Source organism: Stegodyphus dumicola, chromosome 10 (genome assembly GCF_044657685.1).
Source record: "Stegodyphus dumicola isolate Sdum_Otavi_A_Nest chromosome 10, ASM4465768v1".
Classification (NCBI taxonomy): domain Eukaryota; kingdom Metazoa; phylum Arthropoda; class Arachnida; order Araneae; family Eresidae; genus Stegodyphus; species Stegodyphus dumicola.
In genome coordinates this window covers 28,678,486-28,698,380 of record NC_140777.1, presented here as the reverse complement: position 1 = coordinate 28,698,380, position 19,895 = coordinate 28,678,486, and the positions used below count along the sequence as shown (strand labels likewise).

The following is a 19,895-nucleotide window of genomic DNA, read 5'->3' as shown; positions in this document are numbered from 1 at the left end:
GCCGACTTTCTCGAATTTTAAGGATCTGCGCATGCGCCAAAAATCGGTCATGTTTTCTGCCACGATTTCAGAACTGGTGTTCACTGCTCACTAGCGTACGATAAAATCGGGGTCTCTAGCCAATAAGATTGCTTTGAGTGATCACGTGCTTTTCTCCTCATTTGGAATAATAAACATGGCTGCATTTCGTTGGAGCGAAACTCAAATTTTTCAACTAATAGATTTCTATAGAGAAAATGTTGTGTTGTGGCACACGAATAATGTAAATTTTAAAAATAAAAAATTAAGGGATTCTTTTATTTTGATAAGATTTGTCTTCCCCATTACTTTATATATTCAAATATTTTCTAATTCCAGGTGAAAATGATTTTAACTCCTCCAAGAAAAGTTCCCAAAACTATTAATGATGCCATGTCATGGGTACTAGAAGAAAATATTCAGAAACTACTTGAAACTGTGGTCGCACTTATTGAAAAAAATTAAAAAAGCAATATCTCCAGTCGAGAATAAAGCAGCGCAGAGACTCAATTGACTTCGCTGAAAATAAGAGTTAATCAGGTGACGAAGTACATAGCTTTTCCGACAGTTCCTACATGAGCGATCGTAGCTTGGTGGTAAAAAGCTAACTAACTTTTCTCTGTACGTCGAGATCGTGGGTTCGATCCCTCACCCTTAGTTTTGGACTTTCTGCGCTTGGAAAAACTTTTTAATTTAGTTTCTCCATCACTAAATTCGAACTGCGTGACTTAAAAGTCACATTTTATTTTTTCGCTATGGGTGAGGTATTTTTATTGAATTTTAGTGTCTTTCTTTTTATTTTTCGAATGGCCGTTGGCACGTGTTTTAGATCTACTGATCAAAAGAAAGTCAAAAGTCAAACTCAGTTTTGTGTTAATTGAATTTTGCGAAAGCAAATTACAGCCCAATTTAATTGAATATTGCTAAATTTTATTCGCTGATTAACTGATAGAGCCATATAATCATAGTTTTCAGACTGTATTAGTTATCTAATTATGCTGATATTAGTTTTTTAATGTTCAATAAATATACTACTTTAGACATTGCACCTTTATGATATTTCTTATTTAAAATTTTTGCACTGAAATTACACTGTTGCTTTGTAATGTAGTAATCTTTATTCTTTATTAATACTTTTTACTCATATTGGTTTGATATTCATGGTATTATTGTCTATTTATTCATTAATAAAGGTTTTGATTTAAAGCACAATAGCTACTTATTTTTTCTGAAACATGGTTATTTTATTATTTCAAGATTTAAATGCACAAATAGGAGTGCCAGAAAGTGAAATTTAAAAATAAATAAATAAACTAAAAAAGGAGTAACCTGTGTACTCAGTACACAAAAGAAAAACTTTTTTTTTTTTTTTTAATTTTCCTGCAAACTAAATTTAGCAAAAAATCAAAATCACGCGGCATCATCCGTAAATACTTTCCGAATTGTATTGTGTCTTCAATACGCAACTCCCAGAGCAGGGAATTATGAAGGCACTGTGAATTTCTCGTCGTTTGACCCAATTTCTGGTCCAAACGCATTTTTTCCCCTTCTGTAGCAGTAGCTAAGTTCAAAATTGTAGCTGTATCTAGTAAATAGTAGCAATTTAAAATAGTCATCCATTATTTTGACTATTTGACACTACCGTAAGCTTTGTTTACAAATTGTAGACGGTGTTACGCTTTAGAGGGCGGGAACACTTCTTTCATAGTGATTGGCTGAGTGAATTCCTGTACTAACAAGAAAATCATTCCGTGTGGACAGGCGAGCTATCTCAGATATTGTCGGCCGAGAAAATCGCTACGTGTAGACGGGCCTTTAGTCAATGTCCAGACTCCCATCCTAACCACTTCATTGCCAGGTTTGGCGACTATTTTTATCCTGGGGTTCACTTTTCCAATGTCATATCAGAAACAGCAAGAACTTTTTTGATTACCTTATAATATTATAATTTATATTATTATTTGAAAGTAATGCTTTATTCAATTTTTTAAAATTCAGTTATAGAAATTTTATTTGAAATTGCAGCTCTGTCTATTTGGTTTAGTGGTATATCAATTTTATCCAAGTTATAGATATTAAGTTCATTAATTTAGTTTTTTTTAACTTAAAAATTTTTCAGTTTTTGCTTTTTAAGTGTATTATAATATCACAGGACTTCATTTATTTATTATCTTTTCCATGTGTACAAATTTCTTAGTTAAAATTGCTATTTCACTCCTATTATAAGTTTAAAATTTATGTAAAAATTTTTTACTTTTAATCTAATTTATTTATATGATATAGATTTTTCTTGAGTTATTACCTCTGGCAATTTTTTCCTTTCAGTCAGTAAATAAGCTGAAAAATTTATTTGAAAACATACCAAAAGACACCACCAAAAGATATTAATTGTTATTTTTCTGTTCTGAAAATCTGAGTTTTAATACAATACTGTATTTCAATACTTTACGACTAAAAATAATATTTCATTGCTGTATGACTATTAATTACCCATTTATCATTGAGCAAAAGAAACTGCAGTAGTATTTTCCAGATTATATTCTTATGGTTATCTGACTAATTAGAAATCATAAATTATTTTCATAGATTTCCCAAAAAGAAAACCGCATCATTCTGAGTTCTGGAGGACCTTATGAAAAGGTAACTTACTCTTGAAGTCAAATGTTTGTTATATAAATTTTATGTTCATTGTATAAAGTGTCAAAGAATATAAAACTATAAATATTTTTGAATTTGAAATGGTACTTGATATTTGTTTTGTGTTCAGATATAAATAAACGTTTCTGCATGTTGTGTTTTTACATGCTTATTTTGAATGAAACTGAAAATGTAGTTATGTGTAAGGAATCTGATACAGTTTGATTATGATGGTATTCATTCTTTCTGGCACAATAATGAGTATAATATTTTTTCAATAAAAGAATCTGCCAATTAATTGTGTGTTTAATGAAAATGTCTATAATATTTAATAGCTTGTAATGTCACATGAAGAAAAATATGTTTCTTGAGTGTATAATGTCTCATGAAAAAAAATCTCTTTCAAGTATATTGCTAATTTACATAATGAAGACTGAGCTAATGCCTTGATGTTATTAAAAAAGAATACTTTTCAACTAATGGTTTAAAATTGCAAATTATTTATAATATAGAATTTTAGTGCACGAACTGTTAAAAATATTATTGCTTTCTAGTATACATAATTGTAGTTCTCATTATTTAGTTAAAATTGCTATAAATACATTAGATAAAGTATGTTTTCAGATATTATTTTCCAAATGGAGGAACTGAATTTAGGAATTGGATAAAAATAGTGAACCCTGTTATGATGACCACTTGTTATTATTTCTGGGAAAAAAATTATTATTAATTATAATATCATTCTCTAAGAAAACCACTCTTTGACAGAGGTCATTAAATACTATTTATGGTTATAAACAATAAATTATACATTATAGGTCATTAAATACTATGACCTCAAGGATGTCTGATTTCGGACATTTTGGTATCAACCTAAAATATTTCAAACTCTGAATAATTTTTTAAAAAAGTATCTCCTTTCTTTTAAATGAAACTGCTTTTTATATACATTTTTAAACATAGATTTTATTTTTATTCCAAATGTATTTTATGTCATAGGCTCATTTTTGACACAGTGCACATTAAATAATTCATTTGATTCTTATCGGTTAGCTGTTTATCAGTTTGGCAATGTATTCAAATCAATCCTTAACCAATGACTGGTATTGGTGCTAGTAGCTCATTTCTGCCTTTGAGTGAACAGCTTGTTGTGGTTATTTCCAAGTAGATAACTCAAGCATCTGTGCTTGCAGCTTTGTATTTTAAATTTGGTAAATTCAAAGTGTTTAAAGGTAAAAACATTTAAACGTTGATGTGATTACAAATTACTGTTGCTAGGAGGGGTCTGTCACAAAGGAAACTAGCAGGAAAATATGATAAGTGGTCAGTATTAACAAGATAGTTGATTTACTTTATGGACTTATTTTTAAAAAGAAAGCCTTTGACAGAAGGGAAAAGAATCAAGAGGGCAGATTTTATTGGATGAATATTTTAACTATCAATAAATGGCTCTAAAGTACAAAGCAGAATTTGTAATTTATTGATAAGGTTACTGTTTTCTTTCTTTACACATTAAGTCTCTTTTAGAAGTTCACATTAAGTATTTTGGAAAATTAAGAGTAAGATAACTTTTGCTTTTTACTATTATTATATTTATCTCTGCATCTAATTTGCAATTTTGTTAATATAATGGTTGTAATAACCATTATATTAACAAAATTGCAAATTAATTAATTGCAAATTAACAAAATAAAATCATTAGTAATAAATTATCCCTACCTCTGAAAGTTTCAGTCAAATGTAGCAATAACGTATAGATGAAAAATGCAAAAATAGCATACTGGTATGGATTAATAATAGATTAAATTTACAGAAATAAATAGGCAATTTTTTCAAAAAGAATGTAAGGAATAAGGATAACAAACAGTCTAAGTTATCTTAAATAAAATAAGGATTGAAAAGACTCTTGTGTTATAGAGAGATGTGTAATAATAATTCAAATGTAATCCTAAAATCCAAAAATGCAAGAGTCATAAAGTAAAAGTTTGAAAGCACTCTGAAGCAATAATAGCAATAAGTAATAAAATGAGAATAAATCTGAACAAAAGTAAAATTTCATTTAAACCATAAAATACTTTTCAAGGACGCACACATACACCCGCACACACACAATAAGTTATAATCAGATTGTTTCAGTACTTCTCTTTAACAAACTAAAAAAAAAAAAAAAAAAAAACTTGAGTAGAATTATCCACTATGTTAATTAACAACTGCAATTACTAAGACACAATAACATGCCGAATAAATACTAATTCAGAAGTCAAACAACAAAAATCAACAAGCAAATGAACAAGATAGGAAATAATATTTTTGTGTGACTTCTGAATTAGAACTGCAATTACTATCAGCTAAATGACTAAGACTTTCACAGAAGACAAAAACCATCTGGAACATGGGTGGTCTTATTGAAGAGCTCCACCTGCGACTGAATGGTTAAGAAGGCTGAATGTTGGTAGTTCAACCTGAGTACATTACATGAGCTGGCTGTTATTGTTTGTTTTCATTGTTTTTTAGGTGTATAACATGAATATGAAGCTTTTTTTTAGATGGTCCTCTACAAAGGCACCCTTTTCCTTAGGCAGATAGCTCTTGTATGCTTCATCATATTCAAGATAACCTAATCATAGAGAGAATTTGCTATTTATGTTTTCAAATCTTATAGTTAAAATCTTTCTATTGAAAATTTCTTTGGCTTTTAATACTTTTCAATATTTTATGAAGAGAGAAAATAAAACTACATTTCTCTCTGTAAGTTCCTAATGATTGTTAATTGATTGCTTGCATGAATAATTCATATAGTTATATTAATTTTTATCAGTTATGTGCATATATTTTCAATAATGCGAATGCAACTTAGTATTTTGCATTAATAATTTTTATAATTAGAATTATGTAGAATAATTTTATCTAAAGCTTTAGTTTAATTACATACATATATTTTCAGCTCAAGGGTTATGTACCTCAAGAAATGTGCTTTTGTTTACCAATTGAAGCAAATGCTAGAGTGCAAGCTGCTGCTGTTCTGAAACATTTTAATGTTCTGTGCAAGGAATCGGATATCTTTTCACGATGCTCGGTACTGTATTGCAATTCTCTCTCTCTCTCTCTGTTTTTTTTTTTTTTTTTTTTTTTTGTGTGTGTGTGTGTGTGTGTGTGTGTGTGTGTGTGTGTTTAATTCTGGATTTTGAAATGTAACTAGAATTAAGTTTACCTAAATTTGTTTGATTTAAGCTATTTTTCTTTCAGCTTAGTAAAGTTAGTTAAATTGTATAGCATTTTAAATGGTTTGTGTTTAACTGTATATATATACATTCATATACTGTCTACATTCTAGTGTAGTTATAATCATGAAAATTGGTACAGTCAAAGAAACTGGAAGATTTTGGTTTTAAATTAAATATAGTTTAAGATGTTCATTTTGCATAACTGTATTAAGATGAATCAGCTTAAGTTTATAAAAATTGTAGCATTAGTTCAATTATTACAGAATAAAAAATATTTATTGCATTTCAAACTTTTCTATCATCACTGAATTTTTTATTAAAATGTTGGTTCTTTCCTTTGCATTATTTACTGAATTATTCATATTTTATATAAACAATTCTATTTATAATAGCTTTCATTTGGTTTATATAATTTTTGATTTTTGATATTGGTAATATTTTTATTATTCTGAAGAATATACAAGAGCTTGGAAGTATCTGAATATTTGTTACTGGGCAGTTTAGTGCATGTTTTTAAGATTGTTTTGTATATTTTTTTCAAGGAAGCACATATATAACAACTATTTAATATAACATGTTAAACCTAAATGTTTGGCATACCAGTGATCAATGAATAAAATTCTGAACACTAGTAGTTTAACTCAAGTTTATATACCAGCAGACAGGCTGACTGTATGAGAATTTTCTGTGTCTAATGTAAATACAAGCCAATTTTCCCCAAAGTCCCTCCATGAAGGCATCGCATCCTTTTTATACAGATAGCCCTCGGATGCTTAATAATCCAGTCTGATCCAATCCAATCTAAATATTAAGTTTCTTCCATTGCATTTATCAAAATGTTCCATAAAAGTATGTATTGCCCTCATGTCAGAAGATAAATGTATTCTAAGATCTGCTATAGCTGCATGAAAATGCGGAAATCATTTCGCCTTCAGTTCTAAAAATTGTTTTTACAGGTTTTCAGATTTTTCTATTGCATTTCTGCAAAACTGGAAGGTTATAACTTTGGTATTTAAATAATTTAATTACAATATCTATATATATATAGTATATGTATATATAAGAAATCCATCAGAGTTTGGATTTGACGTCGGAAGTATTGCTATATCATTTCAGCATTACTGGAGTCAAAATATTTCATATACAATGGCCTTTTTTTAATTCTGTAATGAGTTGAAATTGATTTTAATTACTGTTGTACTTTTGGCGTTTTGCTGTTATTAATGTGTCAACAGAAGATAGGTTGCGTAAAATCAGACCAATCCAGGATTACTTCAAGAACATTATGTATGACACACATGTATCTGATTAAAACCTATGCATTGAAGAATCTGTAATTTTATGACATGGAAGATTATTCTTCAGGCAATACATTTAAAAAAAAAAAAAAAGAATGAAAAAGAAACATAAATATGGAATGGAACTGTATAAATTAAGCTAATTCAATGTAATGGTTTTGAAAATTCAAATTTGTTGTGGAAATTGTTGTTTTCAAAAAAACATGCTTCCCGGGTAGTCCTGCAATGAGGGATATATGCTAAACACAGATAATTTTCAGACTACAATTATCTTGTGCTTACAAAGAATATGACATCTATGAAACCTATATTTGTGGCACTCTGTGCAATAATTATACAGAAAATTCAAAAACATTATTGGGGATGGACTGAAAAATTAAAAAATACATATAGCAGAGAAGTTAATCTGTAGTTAGTTGTTTGTAAGTGGAAAGAGAAGTTAATCTGTAGTTAGTTGTCTGTAAGTGGAAAGGTATGCATGATAACCTTAAATACTAAATATGTAGGAGGGGAAAATGCTCAAAGTTTGAAACAGAAATGAAATATATATCCCAAAATCAAATTTAATCAAGAATTACAATACCAATTGCAATCAAATTACAATACCAATTGTAACCAAATTACAGTACCAATTGTAATCAAAGATTACAATACTAGATCATCATAGAATACCAGAACACCAATCTATTGTCTAAAACAGTGCTGTGATAAAACAGTTAAATAGCTTTATACGATATTGAAATATAATGGGTTTTAATGAGTTGGTTCACTTAAAAGATTTTCTGAAGAAAATGCAATAAAGAAAGATCTGGTATTAAAGGGATACTCATAGACATCGAGGCTAGTTATTCTTATTCCAGATCTAAAATTATTAAATAAAAACACATCTATTTATTTAGAAGGGGCATAAATTAAAACATATTTCCTTCTTTAGGTTTGCAATGGAAATCATTATCTCAGAGTTAGGAGTGATGAACTGTTCTCACTTTGGTGCAAGCTTGTTGGTTCTGAAAATGAGTTTGACACCCCTCAAAGAAAACAAAATGCAGATTTGGTATCTCATATTACTGAGGATGGACTCATGCAAACTGGTGTACCCATCCAGCTTTCTGCCCTTTCATCTCAAGTATTTAAACGTGTAGAATACTTTTTTATTTGCACAAAGTGTGGTAAAGTGTATTGGGAAGGCTGCCATTTTTCACGTGTAAAGAAGTACATTTCTGAGTTTATAGGAATAGAAGATAGTACAGAAAATATTTATCAAGTAAATATTTAGTTAATTTTTAAAGTTTTTTAGTATTTTTAAAAACAGTATCGTTTTGTGTTGTAATTGCCCCAAATTTTCACTCACTCTCTGTGTAATTGGTATGTTTAAATCAATATTTAAAGATTCCTATATGTATGTAATCAAAGCCATTTACTCAAATTTTAGGACTTTTTTAAAGTGTAAATGTAGTATTCATTATGAAAGAAAATTTTGAATTATATGTCGAATACTAAATAAAATTTTATAAATTGATGGACTATGAAATTCAAAAGCTGAATTGGAGGCATTGTAAAATTTCAATTATTTGTAATTTAATCACAGATATTTAAGGAACAGATATACTTGAAATATACTATTTAAATTCATGTCCATCTCCGATTCTTCTGTTCACAAATGATCAAAAAACTCATGAAGAGTTTTTAAATGTTAATTTTTAAGGTATAGAATACATTAGTAGCAAAGCTATTAATGTGTAATTTAAATATTTTTTCTAGCAAACGCAATCAGTTATACAAATTTCAGTGTAAATATGTTATATTTTTTTATATGTTGCATATTGTTAATATTTATCTTTACAGAAATCTACACATTACTTTCCATGCAGTTAATACATCTCATTATTTCTTGCTTTGCATATAAATATTGTAAATTCACTGAGAGGCATGATCAAAATATTTAGAAGGAATAATACTGGAGGAAAAAATATAAAAATTATTTAGCTTTATTTTTTTAAGGCTATAGCTATTTTTATTTCATTTTTCTTGTAACGTGTTTGAAAGATATTTATTTTGTGAATCATAACAGTATTTTAAATATTCTAAAACTGGTGTTACTTATATTAGGCATTTTCGGAAGATTCAAGACCTGGCATTGATTTATCAGAAATTGTTGAAAATGGCCCATCTGATCAAATTGATGTGGCCAGTTACAGTGAAGAATCTCCATCACCTGTTACTTCATCATCAGTCACTTACTGTGCTGAAGATATTAGGCACTTTGATGAAGATTCATCAGATGAGGATTGTGATATTATGTATTATGATTAGAAATAGTAGAGGAAAGAATGAGCTCTCTTTTAAAAAAAGATTGTGATAATTATGTAAAGTGAATAAAGAATAAAATATTTTTTATTTTTTTTTTTTTAATTCCTTTTGTAATTCAATTTTTTTTATGCTAAATTTTTCCGATCTTGTTTCAGTATTCAATTCAACAGTTACAAAATTCTTAGAGATACTCACAAGATGCAGATTTAGACAGAAAAAATTTGCAGTATGAAATTTTAAGCTTAGAATCTTACACCTGAGAGAATATTTTACCATTAAAAATTGAAAAATCATGAAAATTAACTGAAATTTTAATCAGGTCTTTGAATTTAGATTCCAGGTGAATACTGGAAATGGTTTTAAGCTAAATTACAATAAGCCATTTAGTTAAAGCTTATTAGCCATTCACCTTACAGAATATAAATGAACTCAAAATAATAATGTCAAACAATAGGAAAAAATAAATTGCTGTGAGATTATTTTATTCTACATAAATGCCAATTAGTTTGTTTAACCAGTTAAAACAAAGCATACAATAACCATCTTCTTATAAAGGGGTAGGGACTTTTGTTGGAAACTTTCTCAGAGCTTGTATTCATATTATACAAATGTCATGAGAATGCCTTCGCAATCAATTAATACAGAAAAAAATATTGAAGGTTCTGTGCATTGGTTATACACAATGCTCGTAATAAATATTTTTTTGAAACGAACTGACTATAATTTTGACTGACTATTTTGTAAATAAATTAAGAATATTTTAAATTTCACCACCTTTTAATACAATGACAGATAAGAAACACACTCATGATTTTTCTGCTTGCAACGTTGAAAAACGTAAACACGTTGCATTGATGGTAATGCAAAAGATGGAGGCAGGTGATACTCCTCTGTTTATAGCAGAATCGTATGGAATTGCGACACGATTGTGTATGATATACGGTAAAATAAAGAAAAGCTGTTGAAATTTTACTGCAACAGTGATTCTAACACCGGAATCCGAAACTGGAAATCTTTGTTTTGGGTGAAATCGGCAAACCTGGATGCTGTGTACATATAATACAATGAATAATATAATCAATTTATATATGTAATAATAATTTATAATGCATATAAGTTATTGCAATATAGTATATAATAATTTAATTAAATGTATCTAATACGCCTTATTAATTTCACACTTTTAGTCTGAATACAGTACAAAGTCTTTAATCCGGACTCGTCGGGACTTCGGCGATTTCAGATTAGGGTTTTTTCCAGATTATAGATCATCAATTTAAATCTGGTAAGATGGCATGCAGAAATTATAAAATTAAAAATATGAAACCGTAATTTATGAAATAAAAACCAATTATGATCTAAAGGGTATCAAAATTTACACACACAAAAAAAAGCTTAATATTTACTTTATTAAACATTTCTTTCAATGTAAGTTGAGCCTACGAGCGGTAAAGATGCTGAACACTGGTAGTTCGGTCCGAGGTTCGAATCCCGCGAACGGGCTGGCTGCATGGGCGTGTTCATGGTGTTCCCCATGTCACATCATGTCTAATGTGTATATGAGCCAGTTTCCCTTAGAAAGTCCTCCATGAAGGCATCCCTCCCTTTAGGCAGATAGCCCTCGTGTGCTTTGCCATAATTAAAAAATCCAATTCAATCCAATGTAAGTTGTTTAAGTTGCTTCGTTTTATGTGCTAATACTTTCTCTTTAATTCTATAAACAGACATAATTTCTTGTTCAGTTACAAAGTTCCGCTGTTCAAGTCGTGTAATTGCTGTGCTGAGAATGCCGACTGACTTGTTAATCGAAATTTTTTGATTTTCTCTAACCTCTCTGTCACTTTCTTCATGTCTTTATCTATTTTTTGCAGCATTTCCACTTTTTGTTTGATGGGCATCGAAACATGCTTTCGCTTTGTAGATCCTTTGGCAGCTCCAAAATCGGAAACTCTTTCTGACATAATCGAAAGTTCAAGCTTACTTTTTATAAAATTGCTCTAACAGTCTGCAAAAAATGATAAGCCGTATCCAATTAGAAGATTAAGGAACAACGCAATCTGAAACATTAACTGAAATAGATAATTAGGTAATTTTAGCCTAGTTTATACTGTTCGTTATACATTAAACGCACATGCGTAAACCTATTATGTGCATGTGTAAAGGTATTATGCGCATACGTAAACTCTACGCATGCACAGAAAGTTTGTAGCTTTGAGGTTCGGATTAAAGACATTGTACTGTATTATGATTTATCTTTTCTGTCCTGAAATCCTAAAATCCGCATAACTTCTGGTCCCAAGCTTTGCGGATTTCTGGACTTCTACTGTATATACATAATACCCCTCAGATGTTTTATTCTGAATTAAATCTCTCAGTAGGATATTTTCTTTTTGTCGTGAACAAGGTTCAGATTTTGATGATATATGCATTTTTGAGTATTTTGCTCTTTTAAAACATATCTGGGCCATTTTAGGTTATTTCAAAATATTTTTTGCACTTTCCAGTAATCAAACTGAGAAATGAAGGTATATTTGAAATAACACTGTCTCTATGAATTTATTTTATCCACAGGAAATGGATTGTGTCAGTCCTATCTATCATGACAGGCTATTTTCACAAGGTATGAGTGTCACTTCTAAGAATTTTGTTATACTGGCATTTCTTAGCTCCTTAAAACATTTTGCACATGTTCAGTTCCATAGAATTATGTGCAAAGGGAAAAAGCATTTCTTGGAATTACAGTTGTGTAAAATATAATTCCCTACCTCTATAAAATACCCTTTATTTTTATTTATTTATTTGCTCAGTTCATATAACTTATAGGTGGTAAGTTGGCAAATGATACTTTCCATTTTTAAAAAGGGACTGTTTGATTAGGAATGCTATTCGTGCAAAAGACATTTATTAACCATACTTTTTGCCAAAGGATTCTTTTGCTTTGAAAGCACCACAAATATGAGCTTTTTTTTATAAAAATTTAGAGTGTTTGCTGTAAATATATTTTGTGGGATTCGAAGGGAATAGTGGTTAGTGATGTTGACAGAAGAAGGCATGGATGTTTCTAAATGTCTGTGTGGTAAAGGGGCACTCAAAATACACAGTGAACTGAAATCCTCTCGAGAGGTTGGTGGTGACTCGGCTTGTCACCTCAACCAATAGGTTAATGGCCCTATGGATCATTTCTAGGGGTGGGGCATTTAACTTTGTTAAGGCAGCCTTGAACTATCCCCTTCTGCCTAGTGCACTGGTGGGAAAAGAGAGATGGGACACCCTTGGGTTGTTCTCCATCCAGGAAGAAAGTTAACAGTTAGCAAGACCTGGCAACATGTAATGGTGTGCCAGCCTTGCGTCAACCTGCACCTGTAAATATTTTGTTTTAAATTTCAAGTTCCTAATTTAGCTTTGCTACTGAAGACTGTTAACATGGCTGTATGCATGCAGATTTACTATATTGAAAATTTTTAAACTGTGAAGTCGGTTGTGAATAGCTTTGATGCAGATGATGATTCATCGATTCAAATTATGCCAAAATGTATTCTCCACAGACAAAATTAAAGGGAATATTGCATACATCATATCCAGTTTCAGGATTCCAATTCAGAATCTTAACTATTAAATCTTTACAAGAGTAAAATGTAGAACCGCTCGATGCAATAAATTGCATTGATAAATTAGGTGATGTTTCATAAAAGTCTAAAGTATTCCTTTTTCTGAATTCGACACTGTTCTGACCAAAAACTCTGGCTTCCAATCTATGCTCAAAATATCTATCTTGATAGAAGAAGCACTCTTTTGGAACTGAAGAAAACATTAACTTTACAGTTTTTAACTTAACAGTTTTTAAGTATGCTCCAATAACTGCAGTAAATGTTGAGAAAAGCTTCTCATAGTATTAAAAACGTATATACTGACAACAGAAGATTTTCATTTTCAAAAATATCACGCACTTAATAATTTGGCATGATTGTAATGTATTTGTGTGAACTTGAAAATTCAAGTGACAGGTATGTGTAAATGTTTGGGTTTAAATCCATTTGTGAACATTCTTAATTGCCTCATTTTTAATATTTTTTGGGCCCCCCCAATTAGGATTATTTGTAAGGGCATGTTTTCCATTTTAAATGCATTTTCAGGTCATCAAAATCTAGGTCTTGGTCATGAGAGAGTTTCTGACTCTACAGATTTGTTAAAATATTTATTTCCTTATATACTTCATTGATCTAGATATCTTAATGAATGGAAAGTTATGAAATGCAAAATGCCCAGTGGCTGTGCTGAGAGATAGCTTCCCTGCAAAGCGGGTCAAAAAGGATGCTTCTCCAGTGAAGCATAGAAAGAAGTCTGCCGGCTGACCAGCATGAGTCATTGACAGGCTTAGTTGCCAGATTTGGTGCGGGCGACAAAGTTAGCGATACATCATAGATGGAATGTATTTTTAGTGGTTTTCTTGGGAATATTCTTGAATGTAGGTTAAAGCTATATATACCCTGCCTGTATGGGGAGAAAGTAGTGTCTTGAGTTCAGAGACTAGCTTGAGAGCAATCAATCAAGTTGGGAGCTGTAATTTAGTGCTTTGCCGTGAAACTGTCCTCACCATTATATCCTGAAGGCTATGTTGCTGATTTTTTCAGTGTGTGTGTCGGAATTTTTCAACAAGTGTAAACATGTCTTTGGAAATATGCTTACTGGTGAATAAATTGTGTTTTGATGCTTCTTCAAGTGTTATCATCAATTACTACAAACCCATAGAATGCAACAATATGTATTAAGATATTACCTTATTGGAATATACACTGTTGTCTTTTAAAATTTCAAATTTTGGCTTTGTAGCATATTTTGAAAATTAATAATACGACAGCTTTGGAAACAAAAAATCAATTTTTCCATTAAAACCAAATTTTTTCAAATCTTGAGGAAGCCTCCTCATTAACCTTTTACACACCAATGTTCTATAAATGGAACATTGAATTTAAAATTTCATAAAAAACACAATTTTATTAATATTGCTTTGTATAAAGTATTACATGGAGTGTAAGTATGGATTGATGTTTTAGTAGCAATATAATTCTTCTAAAAGAAAAATTATCTTGATAAAAAAATTCATTATTTCACCTTTTTTCCTTCTAAGAGCAAAATTCAGAAATTCATATAAAATTAAAAATTCAACAAATATTTTTAAAACTCAATGAGGATATTTAAAAAGGAACATTTTATGCATAGACAGTAAGTTATCATAGAAAGATGATTATTATTTTTTACTATGAGGTAAGAAATGTGAATGTTCCAGAAAGGGAACATTGGCGTGTAAAGGTATAATTTTCAACATGATGAAATTACTTTGATTGCCATAAATAGAGGCACGGAGAAAGATTTTCCAAATGTGAAAAGTTCCAGTAAGTGTGGAAAACAGATGTTTATGACTGTAAATCTGTTTTTGACTCCCGTATATCCCCCTCCTCTCCTTTCACATATTCCCATAAGGATTTGAAGTGAGTTACTCACAGCTGCTAAAGAAAAACACGTGGCGTTTCTTGATAGGCTAGACATTGTTTATGACTCCGTGAAAAAGGCGTATATTTTGTAGTCTGGATTCATTATTTTCCCATTGCTTGCATTTTTTTTTTTTTTTCACTTCGTGAAGATACACTATGCTGTTCAGATGGCTCATTCAAAACCATTTCAGACTTTTGAAGAAGCATTGGCATATTTTTATACATTATCAGATGATGAAGAGTGTATTGATATTTGTCAACTGCCTCCAGAAGAAACGGGATGTTTGACAGATGAGGAAGATGTAAATGAAGATATTTTTGAGTCTGTTCTGCCAGTGGATGTATGTGGAAAAATCGAAATTTCAAATAAAATAGATGATGATGAAATATCTCAAGAAATCTCTTTCGATCCTCAAGAACCTTCATCTTCAAAGGGAAGGAAGAATTTGAAGCGAAAACTGAATGCAAAAGAGAAAAACATTGAACATCGGTGGGGGAAAAATTTAAATTTTAACAAAATTCTAAAAACTGGCCAGCATTGAAAATATTTGCGAAGTAGTTCCTAACTAGAGAATATTTGCTGCACTTAGCAAATATGACAGGTCTTTACGCAATGCAGAAAGGAGAAGTTTTGGCTGTAGATGAAAACGGTATAGGACAGTTTTGTGGATTATTGTTGTTTAGCGGGTATCATTGAGTACCCGGCGAAGATTTATATTTGAGTACTCAAGAAGATTTATCTGTCCCAGTAGTTTCTTCTGCAATGCCAAGAGATTTCGAAAACTGAAAAAATATTTTCATGTTATAGATAATACCAAGTTGGCATTAGGACAGAAAACAGGAAAAGTTTCTCCTTTTTATGAAGAACTGGAAAAAACCTTCAACCTCTTCCATTCTAAATTGAGTATAGATGAATCGATGGTCCCCTTTTATGATCATCATTCGGCTAAAATGTTCATCCAAGGTAAACGAATTCGGTTTGATTATAAAATATGGATGCTGTGCTCCAATAATTGCTATCCATACGCAATGAAACTCTATAGCAGGAAAAGTTCTGTTACAGAAAACTTCTCTCTGGGATCTAGAGTTGTGTGGGAACTTTTATCAAGTGTTGAAAATCCAAGTAAGCACGAAATTTTTTTTGATAACTTTTTTTCATCCCATAAACTGTCACGGATTTATCTTAAAAGAACTTTAAAGCAACTGGCACAATTTGGGATTTTCAGACTGGAAGATGCCCTCTCAGATCTACAAAGGAAGCTTCAAAATGGCAAAGAGGAAATTTCGATTACCGAAGTGACAGACAAGTTTACATTTGCCGTTGGAAAGGCGGTGCTGTTGTAAATATTGCATCCAATTATTCAATGCATGAATCTGTCAGTAAAGCTAAGAGATTCTGCAGAGCCCCTCAAAAAGAAAATTGATATTCCTCTGCCGTATGTTATAAAAATGTACAAGGAATGGGAGGAGTCGACTTGCTAGATAGACTTCTTGGATCATATCGACCTAAGTTTAGAAACAAAAAATGGTACTGGAATCTATTTAGCAATGCATTAAATATGGCTGTTGTTGCTGGGTTGATTTTACATTCACATTTGCACAAAGGTACAGAAGTAGAACTGTCACATCTCAATTTCGGGAGAGAAGTAACTTTATGTCTGCTTCGCATGAAACTAAAAGTCCATTCAGTTCCTGGACCTTGTGCACATAACTCTGAATCTTTGAGAAAATCAGATTCCCATTATCTTGTGCCATCAACGAGGACGTTGCACTGTATGCCAGAAGAACACTAAAAACAAATGTTTTGAGTGCGAGAAAAGACTGCATCAGAAATGCTTTCCTAACTATCATGGTCAGTAGAAAAAAAGACTCAGAACATAAAAACAATTATTATTTTTTGTCTTTATTTCTTGTTCCAAAAATGTTGGTAAGTTTCTATTTTTACTTGTATTGTTTAACTTTTTATTCATACGATTCCTGCAGAGTGAATTTTTGTATGGAGATTATTTGTTACTTATTTCTATAATTCTTTTCCTTGTTTCAGTATAAACTGCTAACAATTATTGTAAAATTCTTTTACAATTTCTTGCTTATCAACTATGTAATTTTTGTTTTAATTTATTAAAAAAGCTTTTTTCTTTGGAAGCTCCATATCTTCTCCTAAGAAATTTTGATGGAGTAGCTTTGCGGTTATAAAGGTGCAGGCTTCCTATTTTTCTGCTTAATCTATGTTACTTCCAAATAACATTGACAAATTCACTTGCTAATTAATGCTGAAAAAGGGCAGACAAAACTGATGCTTCGAATTAGAATGTCGATAATCATTTTACAGAAATCATGTAAAAAAATTAACTGTTTCCCGCCAATGTTCCATTTATGGAACGTTATAAATCATTAAAAAAATTTTTTTCTTTTTTCATAATTTTTATATTCGAGTCTTAAATCGATTTTTCACAATAAAATGTTTATTTTAGTTTCGCATGTAAAAGGTTAATGGCTTGAAAAAGATTGCTTTATTCATATCATGCTAATGATAGACCCGAAGATCTGAGTTATCTAGGTCATAATTCTTTTTGTATCTGTATAATGTATTTATCCACATGTTTGAAACCATGTCTTACTTAGCTTATGAGACATACCACTTCTCTAAGATATTTTTGCAATTGAGTACAAGATGCATTTTGTAGTAAACATGTAATCCTTTTGACAGGAAAACTCTATGAAAAATCCATTCTGAAACAGGAAAAGGTAAAGAACGGCCAGTTTGGCATTGATTTAATTTGTAAAGAAGCTGTCTATAAAGATATCTATCTAAACTAAATACAGTTTTCAATCAATTAATTTTTAATAGCAACATCATCACTAGCCTCTTGATAAGATTCTGATGTGAAATATTATGTCTACTTTCAATTATCACCATTTCTCAGATGAACCCTTAAATACTTGTTTTTCAAAATTTTACACTGCATGGCCCTTTAAAATCTACAAAGTTTTCACCCACATTTATCATCTGAAATTATGGTGCAGACCAGGAATTTAAAATTACAGAATTTTTTATTCAAAAAATACTTTTGTTCCTGTACTTTTGGGGCATGGAATTTCTGTTATGATTTATCATATTTAAATTTGATTAGCATACCTTTTAATTTTATTACATGCTATGTGTTTTAATTGCTTTAACTCTCTGGGTGACACAGGATTTTAGATCCGTCATGAAGACCTGTATTTAAACAGCATTTGTTAATTGAGTTTGTATAATTACTTAGTCAGTATTTTCATAAATTTACATTAATTAAGATGACAGTTACATTATTAACGTAAGTAAGAAAGGAAACTATCTTAAATTATAAGCTAATATATGCCAAGTAGCAACTTCTGATGACCGGATAAAGCCAGTCATAACACGCTCAGAGGGTCAATTTCATTACACACACACACACACAAAAAAAAAAAAAAAAAAAAAAAAAAAAAAAGTAGTGCACTAAGTACAAGGTGAGCGTTATTATCTGTTTTAAAATGATTTACTGTATTTTACTTTGACTATATATATTTGACAAAATGAATTTTCTTAAACTGCATAATTGAGAGAAAAGATGAGTATATCTATAATTATAAAAATATCTTAGAATATGACCTCTTGCAGCATAGATATGAGATTCCCTGTACTTTTAAAACTAAGAAAAATTTATACTTGGTTTGATGTTTTACTGTTTCTAAGAAATTTTAAATTTAATCTGGCAGTTTTTAAAATCCAAGTGTGCGTATTTGTCGTATCTCTCCATTCTGTTAGTGGAGTAGTTGATTAAGGGAAGGAATGTAACTACTGGCATGAATTACTAATTTTTTCGGGGTTTTGGGTACTTGGCAATTGATAGGCTTAAAACATTAACAGCTGCATGAGTTTAGACATTGTACCCCAATGGAAAAAAAAACAAAAATTACTATCAGTTTACAAATTTTCTTTGCATATTACCCAAGTACTTCATTCCAGTATCTCCAAGCATTTATACCCAGACAAAGGTGAGTATATTCTGCACCTTTCTTGAGAATTCTAGATTGGTTTAGAAAATGCTAAAGTAAATATGGAGAACTTTCTAAAGGAAGCTAAAGTAAATAATATCTTCATGGAGGACATTCTAAAGGATGTTAACTCGTATTACACAAGGTAAAAACATCTCTGCAATTAGCATCTGTATCCATATCAAACTACCAGTGTTCAATGATCTTATTCATTCAGTCACTTTTGGGCCAAGAATGTATGTTCTTTCCAGATATTGATGTGACATGAATCAGATTATAAAACAGATATGAACTAGATTTATTTGTAAGGAATACTAATGTTAATCATTCTTTTTTCCAGCTGCCATCAGCTTTAAACTGAGATCTGTAGTTACCCCTTTTTAATGTTGATAGAAACAGGTTAAATTAAATTATTAGCACATGAAGGCTATCTCTTAAGGGAAGAGATGCCTCTGCGTGTGTGTGGGGGGGGGGACTGGCTTGTATTAACATTATGCATGAAGAAAACTATGCAGCTAACCTCTTCCCCTGAGACTGAACTAGTATTCAGCAATCTATTAATGGAAATAGAAAATAGTGTTTAAGAATAGGAAAATAGAAAAAGACTGTAAAATAACCAGGCAACCTGACACTCATTTTTAATACCAAAATTATCTTTGCGCTTGAAGATACAGCATATGAAAATTCATTTCAATCAGATCCATGTTTTAAATGTGTTAGAATTTCAATAACGCACTGTAAACTATACTTTTGCTGAAAGCTGTGGAGTTTTTTCAAATTTATTATTATTTAGCACTTTAGAATATCATATATAAAACCTATAGCTTTCAATACACAAATTTAATAAATGCATTAAAATATGAAACTTTGCATAATCAGAGAGTACAGTAACATAT

General features: G+C 30.5%; 1 protein-coding gene across 4 annotated transcripts in view; it reads left to right on the top strand.

Annotated features, from left to right (window-relative positions):
• Positions 1–9,587, top strand: part of LOC118197298 (exonuclease mut-7 homolog) — a 120,663-nt gene extending 111,076 nt beyond the window's left edge. For 3 of the 4 annotated variants that reach the window (XM_035368789.2, XM_035368792.2, XM_085824844.1), the window contains 4 exons: positions 2,605–2,658; positions 5,600–5,731; positions 8,112–8,441; positions 9,287–9,587. In XM_035368789.2, coding sequence (XP_035224680.1) covers positions 2,605–2,658; positions 5,600–5,731; positions 8,112–8,441; positions 9,287–9,490 — 720 coding nt within the window. In that variant the 3' untranslated portion in view covers positions 9,491–9,587. The remainder of the gene's footprint in view (positions 1–2,604; positions 2,659–5,599; positions 5,732–8,111; positions 8,442–9,286) is intronic. The other variant, XM_035368790.2, reaches the window with a different exon arrangement.
• The last annotated feature ends 10,308 nt before the right edge of the window (positions 9,588–19,895 follow it).